This window comes from Suricata suricatta, chromosome 3 (genome assembly GCF_006229205.1).
Source record: "Suricata suricatta isolate VVHF042 chromosome 3, meerkat_22Aug2017_6uvM2_HiC, whole genome shotgun sequence".
NCBI classification, from domain to species: domain Eukaryota; kingdom Metazoa; phylum Chordata; class Mammalia; order Carnivora; family Herpestidae; genus Suricata; species Suricata suricatta.
The window spans coordinates 149,969,124-149,984,494 of NC_043702.1; the positions used below are offsets into that span (position 1 = coordinate 149,969,124).

At 45.9% G+C, this 15,371-nt stretch overlaps 1 protein-coding gene across 1 annotated transcript; it reads right to left on the reverse strand.

Annotated features, from left to right (window-relative positions):
* PPP1R15B (protein phosphatase 1 regulatory subunit 15B) lies at nt 1–8,547 on the reverse strand. The gene is made up of 2 exons (XM_029935543.1): nt 6,110–8,547; nt 1–2,595 (listed from the first exon to the last, which is right to left on the reverse strand). Exons 1-2 carry the CDS (start codon nt 8,006–8,008, stop codon nt 2,374–2,376), a joined length of 2,121 nt encoding a protein of 706 aa, XP_029791403.1. The 5' UTR covers nt 8,009–8,547; the 3' UTR covers nt 1–2,373.
* Between the last annotated feature and the right edge of the window lie 6,824 nt (nt 8,548–15,371).

Genomic DNA, 15,371 nt, shown 5'->3' on the forward strand with positions numbered 1-15,371 from the left:
TTGAACCAAAATATCATGTAACATTTAATAATTGCAAATATATTTATTACAATTTACAGATTAGTTAAAGTTATATACACAAATATAATTTTAGCTATAAAATCCCCACAAACTGGTTACATTTAAATCACTGGATGTGCAGAGGCCGATTTAGAGTCTCCTAGTGCCCTAAAGTCACCTTCCTTTAAATATAAAAAAATAAAATCTGACAGTTTTGATTTCAAGTTAACGACGAAGAGGTGCTGTTCTCACATGTCAAACACCAGGAAAGGACATTTTACCTGTCTGTACAAAGCCTTTCACACGCTACATTGATACTGAAAGCACCATTGTGAGACCTCAAACGTGCACACGGCTCCGTGAGAGCTTCCGGGTTTGCCTTTGTTCTAAGGACTAGGATTGGGATGAAATGACAAGACCTGTTTTCGCCTTCGGTCCAACTTAAAAATAACCCCTTCTGTCCTGTTCATCACTGTCGGGTCACTTCTTTTAAAGGAGGGTGCTAAACGGGAGGATTAATTCTTCCCCAAGCTTTTACTCATTCCGTAGTGAGGTTGGAATCCCCAGGGAACAAGGTTCCAAAATCCAGTACACGTCAAGCCAGGCCATTACTTTGGTGGCAGGAGGGGCAAGGTGTCAGACAGAGCCTGTGACCCACCAGGAGGCTGCAGGCCGGTTTTAAGGGAATGCCCAGACGGTTTCAGAAAGCGCTGCTCAAGGGAAATGAGGCGGTCTTTCCTCCTGACGCCTGTTTCCACGACACTCCGGCGGGACTCTGCGAGCGTCGCCCTATGATCGCCCAAAGTGGAGGCGTGCGACACCTGGGGGGCAAGGGCTCCTGGGACCGGCTCTGATGGCGGTGTACTCTCGTGTGTTCGCGTGTGAGTATGCACTTCATCACTGGAGGCAACTCTCAGAGCAGACCGGATAGAAGTAACGACCAGGTAGATTATAGACTGAGGTAGTAAGTCTGCCAGCACTTCCGATGAAAACTGTGTTTCCACGCTGAAGCAAGTTGAAACTGAAGAGGTCACCTGTTCTACTCATGCTTTCCATCACCTGCGACAGTAGGCACGTGGGGTAAATACGGACCAAAAAGGAGTGGACTGACCTCACCTCGGCCTAACAGACGCACACCACGTAGAGCTGACCAAATACACCAAGGACAACCAGTCACTGCAAAAACTTCAATTCAAAAGTAAACTTTGGGCTAAAAATATTAAGACTTTCAAGTTAAGTCTATAGGACCATCCTGGAAGTACAGGCCTTGTCTTACTTCTCTCATTAACAGCAGAACACAATAAACTTGGATACCGACTGAAGTCCCTATTTTACATCACCAAGTGGAAAATTCAGAACTGCCCGTTTCCAAGTGTACGGTGTCCCCCTTGACAGGTTTTAAAAGTGACAGTGCTGAGACATGAGATTGATAACACTGGTTTTCCGTTGAGAGCACATAGGACAGAACCAAATTGCTCTGAGAGGTCTCCTAGCTCCTTCCTAGGACAATTCTTGGCTTTTATATTTAAGAAACAAATGCCTCTGACGCAATCATTGCCTTCCAGAGTCTTTTACAACAATGTCTACCTGTTGCAACCTACAAAGAACCATTAAATTGGGAATGACAGAAACACGTAGAAAACCTTCTCCAAGACACAGTTTGCACAGCCGTTAAACGTGTTAGACATTACAATTTGGCAGAAAGACAGAGTTTTCCCAAACAGCAGAAGAGTCCCGTGTGCGGAAGTTCTGTGGCAGTTCCCAAAAGTGTCATAGGTAGAACTTCACCTAGAAAACGACTCACCACACAACTTTCAACCAGAGCCATTTTTGGTAGGAGGGGAAGTTGACACAGATTAATTTAATTTGGGAGCATACACAAGATTATTTTCTTAGCTGTAAGTTAGAAGGGCCGTGTCACTGAAATAAAAATAGAACATAAAAGCCCCTTAATTTTAGAACGTCGGAGAGGGAGAGCCCAAAGTTTTCAGACAGTACACGGAATTTAAATTAGGACGGAAAATGGGCTTTGAACCCTATAACTATTGTTTCCCAAGAAGAAAATGCAAAACTACACCTTAAACGATCCCGTTTCACCTTGGCAAGCCGGGGACATTCAAAAACACATCCAACTAAGTGAAAAAAAGGGAGGATTAGAAGCCACATCATCTCATCCTTCATTACCAGGGCTTGGCTTCAAACTGGACATTTGAGTGGGATTGGTTGCAAAAGAAAAAAAAAAATTAAACTAGGTCACTGGGTCCAAGCTGCATATCCTCTTAAAAGAAAAGGACAGCTGCCAATTTTTGTTTTTAAAAGAAACCTCTCAAGTAAGAGGTAGTGAATGCTCGGGTTACAGGCTGTCAAATCATCTTAACATTGCTCGAAAGCATTAAGTCCTCTGAAGCATGTTTCCTGGAGTCTATTAAACATTCTTGCTCTGTGCTCAACTGTCAGGCAATATCCAATAGCATCTTCTGTTTCTTGAATTCGTTTCTGGAACCTGCACCCATCCCGTGCAAATTCTTCCCAGGGTCCTTTGCGGTCCTCATCACCACTTATATAATACTCAGTGACTTCTTCAAGGAAGGTTACCTATAAAGACAAAGACTATTTTTAATCATGCTCTATGATCTTAAAATCATCAAGGTAATTAACTCGTTATGCTACTAATTCTTTCAGAATATCACACACCCAAGTACCTCAGAGGAGTATTTGGTTTCAGTTGTAACACAAGTTTAAAAGAAAAAGCAGCAGCAGCAGTAGTTCTGACTGGGTAGATGACATCTCAATAAAAAAAAGTGAGCAAATGGCCATTTGCAACTCTGTGGATGGAACTAGAAGGTATTATGCTTGGTGAAATTAGTCAGAGAAAGACAGATATCATATGACTTCACTCATATCAGGAACTTAAGATACAAAACAGATGAACATAAGGGAACAGAAGCAAAAAATATAAATACAAAAACAGGTAGGGGGACAAAACAGAAGAGACTCTTAAATATAGAGAACAAACAGTTGCTGGAGGGGTTGTGGGACGGGGGATGGGCTAAATGGGTTTGGGGCTTAAGGAATGTACCCCTGAAATCACTGTTGTACTATATGCTAATTAACTTGGATGTAAATTACAAAATAAATTAATTTAAAAAAGTGAGCAAACGCCAGCTTAATTTCCTTCACACATACACATGCATTCCTGCCCCCATCTGTCATCCTGTCATTTCACCTCCTTCCTCTTGGCTTTTGGTATCAATACAATGAATCCAGATGGGGAACTGGAAGTCTCCTGATGTTATCCGTCCTTTTTTTTTTTTTTTTCAATCCTTGGGGAAATACAGTTCTGTGACACTTTTCTTCCAAAATGACAAAAAAATTTTAAGAAATATTTGAAATAGTTATTAGTCAATGCTTTTATGACAGCACAAAAAAAACCTATTTCTAGTCTCTCTCTTATAGCACAAAAGAGCTTCACTATTTCTATTCTTCCTTTTTCCTTTAAAGAAAATTTCGCTTTTTCATTGCTTTACAATTTTTGCATCATGGACATGTAGTATTACTCTTATATTATTACGTTTGTAATCAGACTATAAAAAAAGTTACTTAGTAAACAATGCAGCGTAATTAACATATGTTAAGGCTATGTTACTGAGGGACTTTAGTAGAGATAAAGAACCCTCCTTTTATTCCTGCTGGATCTGCTTTCACTACATACACGTGAAATTGCAACTACTGTAATACACATGATTTCATGCAATGAATGACAGTCCCTTTTTAACCCCTACTTCATTTCCAGCACAGAAGTTTCTTTCTGGGGCGCCTGGGTGGCTCAGTCGGTTAAGCAGCCGGCTTCGGCTCAGATCATGATCTCACTCGTGGGTTTGAGCCCCGAGTTGGGCTCTGTGCTGACAGCTAGCTGGGAGCCTGGAGCCTGCTTCAGATTCTGTGTCTCCCTCCCTCTCTGACCCTCCCCTGATTGCACTCTCTCTCTCTGTCTCTCAAAAATAAATAAAAAGCATTAAAAAATTAATAAAAAAAGAAGTTTCTTTCTAACATAGCAAAGTACAAAAGTAAATACTTGCTCTACAATATGTTCACTGGTTACATCAGCTAATCCCACCGTGGCCGACTCCTTTCATTCCCTTTACATCAGGCCAAGGAATGCCCTGGAGGGCAATTAGCAAGTATGTAACATCTTACTAGATATTGCATTCTGGAGTTACTCACTCATTGTGTCACTAAACTAAATAACAACAACAACAGCAACAAACACCTGTAAGGAGTGTTTACCAGAGGCCAGGCTCCCTTCTGAGCACTTCCCAATTTTCACCTCATCTAATCCTTTGAGGATTATCACCTCCAACTGGCAGAGAAGCCCATCAGGCTTGTGTGAATCACATGGCTTCCCCATGGTGTAGCAAGAGTGCGGCCCCACGCCCTGGGCCATTCATGCCTCGACACAGGCCTTTCGAACTCCCAGCGCTTGGTGTTTCATTCTAAGAATTAGGCGCTACCCATAATTCCCACACACCTGAAGAAGGTCAAGTACTCAAAGGCTGCCCAAATAATGTTACCGTGTTTTCAACATAATCTTTTCTAAATGTCACTTCTAGTTCATAGTCCGGAGTCTCGCAGCTCCCTGACTCATCTCATTTTTACTTCATGAGTAAGCGAAAATGAGACATGAGACTTGGCCTGAGGGTCCCTGAACAGGACAGCTACCATTTAAAGGCAAGGTGATGAATTAGGAGTTTTATTTACTCATCTAATTTAAATCCATGCAGTAACTCATACAACGGATGCAATTATTACTCTCATCAGATAAATGAATGAATCAAGGCCACGAGAGGTCAAGGCACTTTGCAGGTCTGGCTGTCTTCCCAAATCTCTTGGCCCTAACAGCTCAGCAGGAGGGAACACAAGTCTCCAGATACCAAATGCCCATTCCGATGCCCCACTTTGCTTTTCAATTTAGTCATGAAATAGGTCGTTTTGTCGGGGGCCCATTCAAAATAGGGAGAAAATGGGGCGGCTGGGTGTGGCTCAGTCGGTTAAGCATCCGGCCTCAGCTTAGGTACGATCTCACAGTTTGTGTGTTCAAGCCCCCCATCAGGCTCTGTGCTAACAGCTAGCTCAGAGCCTGGAGCCTGCTTGGGATTCTGTGTCTCCCTCTCTCTCTCTCACCATCCCCTGCTCGTGCTGTCTCTCTCTGTCTCCCAAAAAATAAATAAAAGGCACTAAAAAAATTTTAAAAAACAAAATAGGGAGAAAAGATCTTGTATGACGGCATTCACAGAAGTGCGAACTCATTTTTTAACAGGACTTAGCTTGCTTCTACAGGCGAGACATAGGTTATTACCATTTAGAGACATTTTCTACCCACAGGAAGTTTCACAGGATTGAGCTGGCTATTTGGAGCCAATAGATTTATGGCCCTGTCAACTTGAAACTCTGATGCGGCTGAATCAGGGGTCAGTAATAATTTCCCCTCCTTTCTCTTTCCAAATAAGTGTACAGAAAACTAAAGGAGCTTTCCCTCCACAATAAAAGATACCCTGGCGTGCTTGGAGGGATTCCTCTCCAATTAATAACGTTAACTGAATAAACAATAGAGGGGAAAAAAAACCAGGCAATTCAAAGGGCTTCCCAAAAGAAGATTAACTCGACAATGTGTTAAAAGAATAAAATGTTCCATTAAGTTTTTAAGCAACTACTCACGTTAAACCTAATTATGTGACCATCACTGTTACAAATGATTACTAACCAGTAACTGGCCAATGAGAACTAATAACTACTATTGCATTCTTAGAAAAAAGCAATATTATTTCCTGTATTTTTTTTTTACTGTCAAAGTCATGGACATGTCAAAAAGTGTTTTACACTGAAACTAGTATTTTCTTTCATTGCAAAACGACTAGACATATCTGACTTGCTACTTAGTACCATCATCCTTCTGGGTTCTAACGGACAGTAATCTTAATCCGACTTTATCAGCTTAGAGTCCTTCCTCAAAAAATATGCACAGCCACACCTCCAGAAAACTCATCCTACTGTATTCAACCACATCAAAACAGTACAAATTAACGGGCACATTAAAAGAAAAGATACAAACCTTCTTCCTCTTGATACGCCTGTGAACCCCATCCTGTACCAAATCTGCACCTTCGGTTTCTTGGCCCCCTAACAGGTGCACCTCACAAGAAAGTAAGGTGTGACACTCCGAAATGGCCACAGTGGGCTCACAAGGCCTCTCTAGGCCGCAATAGCCTTTCCAAATTTTCCCTGATGTTTGAAAGGGGGCCTTAAAATTTAAAAGGTTGTAGGGGTCATCGGAATTACAGAAAGAATTCCACAGTTTGAGATTCTCTTCTTCATCTGCGCTGGATTCCCAGTCCTCTTCCTCCCAGGAATTCTGGTCAGGAGACTCGGGAAGGCTTCCACTCTGGGGAGAATTCTCGAGATCAGACTTGTCAGGCAAATCCTTCTCAGGGTCGGAAGGGTCTCCGGGAACAATTCTGGCAGCTGTCTGAATTGTTGCCGTAAAGTTCTGGGGATTATAAGGATCTACACTATAGAAAGAGTTCCAAAGGTGAAGCCCTTCGGAGTCTTGTTCAAGGTCTGATGCTGAGAATGAGCTATCACTATCAAAGCCATCATCCTCGGCCTCCTCATCCCAGCCCTCATCTCCCGAATCTGAACTTGTTTCCGGGTCACTGGATGCACCCCCCAAAATATAATCTATCAGTCTGTTGCTACAGGCCGGTCTGGTGGTGACGGGAGGGTCCTCCTCTAGGCCTGAGGAGTCGACTACACTTATTTGGTCCTCTCCAGGCTCCTTTTCCACAGGTACCTCACGAGATGGACAGCCTTCCGATGGGCCCGGTGGCTCCCCAGCAAGTGGAACCTCTTGAGTCAACAACGCGATTTTTCCTGCGGTTCCCGGGTCCTGAGCGGTTCCGGGAAAGGCTCCAGCGGAGGGAACACACTGTGTCGGACTATCTCCGCCCGGTGTCAGATCCATCCGGACCAAGCTGTGCTCCTCCTCCAGGCTGTGGTAGCCATGATCTTGGTCCGGGGTGGGTAACGCTTGCCCCTTGCTGGCCTGCTGAAGGAATTCCAGGCGCTTCGTGCGAAGATGGTGGATTTCCGGCAGGCCCTCTCTGGAAAGGGGCGGACATCCCTGGCTGGAGGCGCAAGTGATCTCTGCCTTCAGTGGCTGGGGACGGTCACGGGCCTCAGTCAGACAGCTGCTCTCGGGGCTGAGGGTCTGGAAATCAACTCGCTCCCCACTTCCCACGCTGTTCTGATAGCCGAGCCCCACCCGGGGCAGGCAGTCCAGATAGGAGGGGTTCAACAAATAGGAGACCACGTTCAAACTGCTCAAACGCTTCATGTTTAAAGGCCCGGAGGGCAAAGGGCCAAGTTCCTGGTCAGAGCAAAGATGGCCCTGAAGGCCACTGGGCAGCAGCTCCACTCCCCACAGCGGGTCCTCTAACAGAAAGGCGTGTGCAGCAGGGTCCAGGGCTCTAACCTTGGCTTTGAGGTCCAATTCTAGATCTAAAGACGAGCACGGCCAGTGGATCCCTTCCTCCAGCCAATCGAGGGGGCCGGCATCAGAGTCGTCCGAGGGGTCGAGCCGCAGCGAGCTCAAAGATTTCTGCGCGGGAGGCGCGGCTGGGTCCTCCCGAGCCTTCAGGGCTCTCAGGGCGCTGTACCCTCCGGCAAAATCCAGCCATCTGGTCGGAACCATCCCTCCGAAAAGCTGAGTCCAAACCAGCAGCTTCTGAAGCAAGCTGGGGAGTGGCGCGAAGAGCTGGGAAAGCAGCTTCATCCAGTAGGTGGTCCGAGGCTGGGACTGGGGGGAAGCAGCCAGTCTGGGGTCCCCGGAGTGTTCCGGGGCAGGAGGCGTGGGCAACTTGGAAGTGCCGGGTTGCGGGCGACGAGGGAAGAAGAAGGGCAGCCGGATCCGGGAGCCCGGCCGTGGCCGCGATCCGTCTGTTGCCGGCTCCATCTCCTTGTTCTCGGCAGTCTCAGGGCTGCTGGTCGGACGGGATTCGGAGAGGCCTACACACTCTCGGCCTTGTCGCGCGCCGGAGTCGGGGCCCCAGGCCGATCCCCGGGCCAGCAGAAGAACCAGAGCGGGAAGCGGCTTCGGCCGCGGGCGGCAAACCACAGTCCGGAACAGCAGGCGCAGGACGCAGCGGCCGAGACAACATTCATCCTGGCAGGAAAAAGGTGTCCTGGTCTGCCCGAGGCCTCTCCACCATAGAGCCCTCCGCAGCGACGGCAGCAACTGTCCAGATGAGACGGTCCGTTAAAAAGCCCCTCGGCAGCGCGACCCCGGAAGGGCTGGGCAAGAGGACGCGGGTGGAAGCGAAGCCCAAAATGGCCGCGCGGCCAGCGCAGATCAGGACACCCCCAGGCGAGAGGACGAGACGAAGCAGGGCGGCTGGCTACGCCACCAGCCAGCGTCGTCCAACGTCACTTGCAAGGCCTCGGCGGGAGGGCCTTTCCCCACTTCTCCGTGCGGCCCCTGATTGGTCTCGGGCGGTTCCCTGTCGGCTTCCTTACTCTAGGGGGACCCGACCCGCCCGCCGGAGGTTGCATCAGCCGGGCCTAGGCTGTACGCGTGCGCATTCGTTCCTCCTTGGTCTCCTGGAGACCGTCCCGCCCAGTCCTTTGGGCGAAAGGGGACTTTGCTAGATAACCGAAGAGTTCCCGGAAGCCTTTTTAAGGTCCTAATACACACCCAAGAGTATACAGTTACCTTAGGCTTGCATATATCGAGGTTCCTGTATTGTTGAGTGCGAAGTACATCATCAGCATGAGATCTTAGTATAAGAATTGACAATACTGTATAAATACACGTCTAGTGTTAAGACACTAATAATTTGGAGTGAATAATAAAGAGTGCAAAATCCTAAGTGAAAAATGAGTCATTCTTATACATTCGTGCCCTTTCGGTTTTCGAGTTTCTAAATTACTTAGCTTTGCCTGGGACCCCGCTTTCAGTATCGAACCCACATATATCCCTCTCGAAAATGTGAAATTCTGTCTCTTGGGTGGTGTCCCTATTAGACTGTCTCCTTTCTGGAGGGGCAAACCGAAGTTGCAGAGGAAAGAAACATAGTCCTCGGAGCTGTTGACTCTCTTATATGCCTCCCAGTAGGCAACACATTCATGTCCTATTTATGTCCTGGGCTGCCCAGAACCACAGGATACAACACACAAAGGACATATGGAACATTATCCTTTGAAAAAAATTTTTGTCTGATCATTTTAATTGCTATATTTGATTCTCTTGTGATTTTGGCCTTAGTTCATTTCTTTTTTCTGCTAAAAGTTTTTCATTGACAGCTCTGAAATTTAAAAAAAAAAATCGGTTACAGACGGAGTGTGGCAATTTTGAGCACTTAGGGACTGCAGAAAGATCTTTGGGAGCCAGGAGGAAGCCAGCTGCTCTAACTGCTTCAATAGGACGGTCAAAGAACAGCCACTTCCTTCTAGGAATCTAAGAGGTCCTCAGTTTCTGTGGTTTACCCCTTATTGTCTTATCCATAACTCTGGAAATATCTCATTGTCAATCCTAAGAACTTCAGAAAAAACTGTGTTAATAATAGGAGTCAGGTTAATAATAGAAATCTAAGCATGAAAACTAAATACTTGAAGCCTCAGTTTCTTGGTTGTCAAGTGAGACCAATAATTCCTCTTTCAACAGGTTGGTGAGAGAACGAAATTCCTATTCCAGTGCCTAGCCTAGATAGAGTAGGGGCATAAACATGGGCTAAGACTTGTTATTTATCAGCTAACAATTGCTTCCCATTGCCTGCACAATCAAGGCTCTGTACAGCCTGCCCCTCCCACTATACTTTGCCAGCCTGCTCTTCAGTAACTTCGGTTCCTGTGTGTTAATACTCTAGAACATTGGACTTGTGTCCTGCCTGTATTTGTGCTGCTTCTCAGCCAAGCAAGCCCTCGTCCTCTCCCTTATATAAGTACTCACACTTCAAAGTCCAACTCAAACATCAACCCCTTCTTGAAATCTTTGTTGACCTTCCCAGTCAGAACTATATTATATTATACATTATTTGAGCATTCAACACACTACATTATATATACCTGTAAATGTCCTTTCCTGCTGGTTTCAGCCCCTTGAGGGCTATTTCCCAATACCTGGTCCAGTGGTTCCCAAAACATGATCTGGGCACCCTTGGGAATCCTATTTTAAGACCCGGTCAGGGGGTCCTCAGGCCAAAATAATGTTCATAATAATATGAAGCTGTTATTTTCAACTCTCATTTTTTCATGAGTGTACAGTGGAAGTGTATAGTCTAGAAAATACATGATAAGTGACCTGGCAACACTTATCTGGAATGCAAAAACAGATAGGAGATCGGAGTTCTCTCCTATCTAGCGAGATATTAAAGACATTGGGAGATCTGAGTTCTCTTTTATCAAGCCAGATATTAAAGACATTTGTCCCTCTTCTTGCTACAATTTTTTGTTTTGAAAAATAATTTTTCATTAAAAGTGTTGTGTTGACGTGTAGGGGTTTATTATTTTTAATGAATACTTAAAAATTCCTCAGTTCTGAGTTCTTGAACAGTAACTATTGATAGGTATATAATGCACATAAACAAAGGCTCCTTGGGGTCTTCAATAATTTTTAAGAGTATAAAAGGGGTCCTGAGCCCAGAAAGTTAAGGAACCACTGACCTAAATGTTGTCTGGCACATAACAGGTGACCAACAATGTTTGCTTTAAAATAACATCATCCGGGGCACCTGGTGGCTCAGTCGGTTAAACGTCCGACTCTTCAGTCAAAGACCAATTTCATATGACTTCACTCATATGAGGAATTTAAGAAAAAACAGATGAACATAAGGGAAGGGAAGCAAAAATAATATAAAAGACAGGGACGGGGCAAAACATGAGAGACTCTTAAATATGGAGAAGAGAGGGTTACTGGAGGGATTGTGGGATGGGGGATGGGCTAAATGGATGAGGGACATTAAGAAATCTACTCCTGAAATCATTGTTGCACTATATGCTAACTTGGATGTAAGTTTAAAAATTAATAATTCTTTTAAGTTTGACTTTTGACTTTGGCTAGGGACATGATCTCACAGTTTGTGAGCTTGAGCCCTCTATTGGGCTCTATGCTGACAGCACAGAGCCTACTTGGGATTCTCTCCTTTTTTCTCTCTCTCTCTCTGCCCTTTCCCTGCTGCTGTTTTTTTTTTTTTCTTTTCTCTCTCTCTCAAAATAAATAAACTTAAAAAAAACTTTTAAAATAACAGCAGCTTCATTATGGCTAAGCCTTTTGTTTTCCACTCTCAACTTGGTTGGTAACACCACATGTCCCCCCAAAAATTCTCTTAAAGCTTTCTCTCACTTGTTTTTTTCTAATGTTTTTTAGTGTTTGTTTATTTTTTGAGAGAAAGAGAGACAAAGTGCAAGTGGGGGAGGGGCAGAGAGAGAGGGAGACACAGAATCTGAACCAGGCTCCAGGCTCTGAGCTGTCAGCACAGAGCCTGCTGTGGGGCTTGAACTCACAAATCATGAGATCATGACCTGAGCCGAAGCTGGACGCTTAACCGACTGAGCCACCCAGGCGCCCCTTAAAGCTTTCTTGAGTGAGCCTCCCCTTCCCCATCTGGTCTTTGAATACATGCTTTTATTCTCCTTACCTTGGAAGTTGTTCTAAAGGGAAAAAACACAGAGTATTAAAACCTTTAAGAGTTTGTGACTTAGCCCTGTCAACCCCAACAGGAAAATAAAGTGTAAACCAGCTTGCGCAAGCCTGCTACCGTCTAGAGGGTGGAGGGAAGGTGGCTCTGGACACAGAGATAATAAGATGTTGCCAAAGCTGCACGCCTGCTGGTGAAGACAAGAAGTCCTTAGACTGGCAAGCTGACTGGTACTTTGGCAGAAGATAAGGTTTAAACCTCAGTTAATTATGTTTATTTTAAAAAACTTGGCGGGCCTTAGATAAAGGGCATATAGCTTTGACTTCGTTTTTCTGCCAAATACGACCTCCAAAATCTTATTTCTAAGCGTCCCACACCCGCATCTTTCCAACTCACTACCTCGGTGTCCCTATTCAGTGACATATCAACCCCTAGAAACCTCCACACCATTGCATTTCCTGTGTGTGTGTGTGTGTGATTTCTCACCCTCCTTCATTTCCCTCCTTACTCAGTGTGAATTCCATGATCCAGTATTAAAAACTATCCCATTTCAAAGACCCTTCATTCTCTTGCTCTTCTCTGGCAAAATTCCAACCCTAGTTAAACCCAACTGCTTCTGAGTCTACACACCTGCAGCTAATCATTGCTGAAGAAAAGCACTCAACAGGGCCAACCGACTTGCTTCGCACTGTGATCACACATTTCCTCAGTGCCAGGCGCGCCTGCTTCGGTTCATGGTTCCAGCGTACTTTGCTTCTCCCACACTCTGAGACTGTTGCACAACTTCTTCCAATGTCAGCGTTTTCTTAAATACACATTCTCGGTTTAGGATCATGCCTCATACTTCATTGAGAAACCAGATACAATTGGATATAAACAACCTCATCTTTCCACCACTAAATCCACCAATCTACCTGCACTTGGACCTGCATCCTCTGCCTTCAACCCTGTAACCAGAAGTCTTCTGGGGGCGCCTGGGTGGCTCAGTTCAGTGAGCGTCCAACTCTTGATTTTGGCTTAGGTCATGATCCCAGGAAAGATTTTTTTTTCTTTTCTTTCTCTTTTCTTTCTCTCTTTTCTTTTCTTCCTTCCTTCCTTTCCTTTCTCTTCCTTTCCCCCCCCCCCCCCCCTCTCTCTCTGTGTGCCTGGGTAGCTCAGTCAGGTGTCTGACTTTGCCTCAGGTCATGATCTCATGGTTCCAGTTGGAGTCCGACCACAGGCTCTATTCGGACTGCTCAGAGCCTGAAGCCTACTTCAGATTTTGTGTCTGCCTCTCTCTCTGCCCCCCACCCCCCTCCCTCTCTCCATCAAAAATAAACAAACACTGAAAAATAAATAAATAAAAGATTCTATCTCAAAAAGAAAAGAAACCTCCTGGATCCTGTCCCTTTGTGTCTGTGGAAGGAAGTCGAGCCTTCCTTAGCCCCTCTCTCCTGTAATGTGGAATTGTCTCTCTCAAGCTCCGGAGCACTCACATGCAGTTAGTATCGCCTATCTCAAAAATAAACAAAACTCTCTCAGATACGTGCCCCTCCAAGTCTCTGCACCACCACAGCCAAGTTTCTCGAGAGTCATTTATGGTCATGGTCTCTACTTTGTCATGACCTAGTGTCTCTTCAACCCCCTCCAATGTGGCCTTGTCCCCACCACTCATTCAAACAGCCTTTATCAAGGTCGCCAGGAACGTTTGCCAAGTCCAATCCTCTGCCAACTCCGATCCTCTGACTGTTGTCCAATCCTCTGACTGTTGTGGGTTGAACTGAGTCCCCCTAAAACATGTTGAGGTCCTAATCCCACAGGATTTGTGAATGAAACCTTATTTGGAAATAGGGCCTTCACAATTTAAGAGGAGGTCATTGGGTGGGTCTAATCCAATCCGATTGTGTCCTTATACAAAGGCTAATTTGGGACACAGACACATATGCATGAAACACATGTGCACACAGGGAGGTCACTGTGCGAACACGAAGGCAGGGAAGTCAAGAAATGTGAACGACTTGCAGCAAGCCAGGAGAAGCTAAAAGAGGCATGGAAGAAATTTGCCCTCTCACCCCTCAGAAGGCACCCACTTTGCCAACCCCTTGATCTTGGCCTTCTAAGCCTCTACACCTGAGAGCAAATTCACTTGCTTGAGCCACAGTCTGTGGTGCTTTGTCTCAGCAGTCCTAAGGTAGGGACAGTACTGGTCTTTGTGCCCCCAGGACACCACTCAGTGCAGTTCCAGTGGCTCCTCCTCCTCTCCCTCCTCTGAATGTTGGACTGGATCAGAGCTCAGTCCGCCCACATCTTTTTCTAGCCTCTCTAATCTAGGTGATCTCAACGTAATGCTGATGACGTCCACACCTAAACTCTAGGCTGACCTTTCCCATGAGCTTCAGATTCCATTCTCCAGCCTCACCCCTGGGATGTCCACACATCTCAAACTTACCATGATCAAAACAAAACTTAAAAAAAAAATAATTGTATTTATTAAGTAGGCTCCGTGCCCAATATGGGGCTTGAACTCAACGAGTTCAAGAGTCACATGCTCTACCGGCTGAGCCAGCCAGGTTCCCACCACAAAAGTCTATTTTTTTTTTAATGTTCATTTATTTTGGAGGGGGGAAGGGCAGAGAGAGGGAGAGAGAGAATCCCAAGCAGGCTCCAAGCTGTCGGCGCAGAACACGTTTTAGGCCTTGATCTCACAAACTATGAGATCATGACCTGAGCTGAAATCAGGAGTCACACACTTACCTGACTGAGCCCCCCAGGGGCTCCCCCAGAGCAAAACTCTTAATTTGCCTCCCCCAAGCCCATCTTCCCCATGCTCCGTAATGCCCCCAGCCCTCCTCCCCGAGTTCCCAAGGCCCTAAACCCAGGAGTCACCCTCACTTCCTCTCAGCTCCACACCTAATCCAGCAGCAAATCCTGTTAGCACGACCTTACAATTCACTAATTCTCTATCCAGAGTTTACCTCTTCTCACCATCCCCACACTATCACCCCCCTCCCAGATTCCTGCAAACACCTTCTCTGCTGCGTTCAGACGTCGTCCAGTCATGCTTCAAACAGCGGCCAGAATGACCTTTTTAAAACGTAATTGGAGCACTGCAGTCCCTTCTTCAAAAACTTAGCGTGATGGCAGCCCCATGGCCCTAAGAATAAAACCCGGGGTTCTGATTGACTTTAAAGCTCCATTAGGGTTGCTCCCTGTGAAATCCTCTCTGCCTGCCCGGCCCCTCCCTTTTCCTGCCTTGAGTCTGCCTCTCTAGGTGGACTGGGACTTCCTTGAGGACAGGATCTGCATCATTTTAGTAGCCACACTGCACGGCTGTCCTGCCTGACCCGGAGAAGGCCTTTCGTGTGATCTGCTGAACAGATACCTCGGTCTGTCACATAGAGGTCCCAGCCACCAAAGTTACCTCCCGACCTAAAAATGCTGCCTCGTTTTGACCTTTCAAGTCTAATCAAGTCTTTGTCTCCAAAACCCCAGCCAGTCAGCTTACGTCATTTCTGCCACCTCTCTCTGAACTCAGAGAACGCAGCCTCGTGGGATTCTTTGGCTTCCCTTCTCCCTGAGCAAGTCTTCCCGGCTCTCACCCCACCTCCTCCCTCAGGTGGTTCAGATTTCTGCCCCATTTGGCCAAGAAATTTCCTCAACTAAGACTTGCCAGATTCAAGTTTAACTTTTAAAAGGTCCACTGGG

Coding starts and splice junctions, on each gene's coding strand:
- PPP1R15B (XM_029935543.1), bottom strand. CDS start 8,008: ATGGAGCCGGCAACAGACGGATCGCGGCCACGGCCGGGCTCCCGGATC. Junction 2,596..6,109: donor GGCGTATCAAGAGGAAGAAG/GTTTGTATCTTT, acceptor TTGTCTTTATAG/GTAACCTTCCTTGAAGAAGT.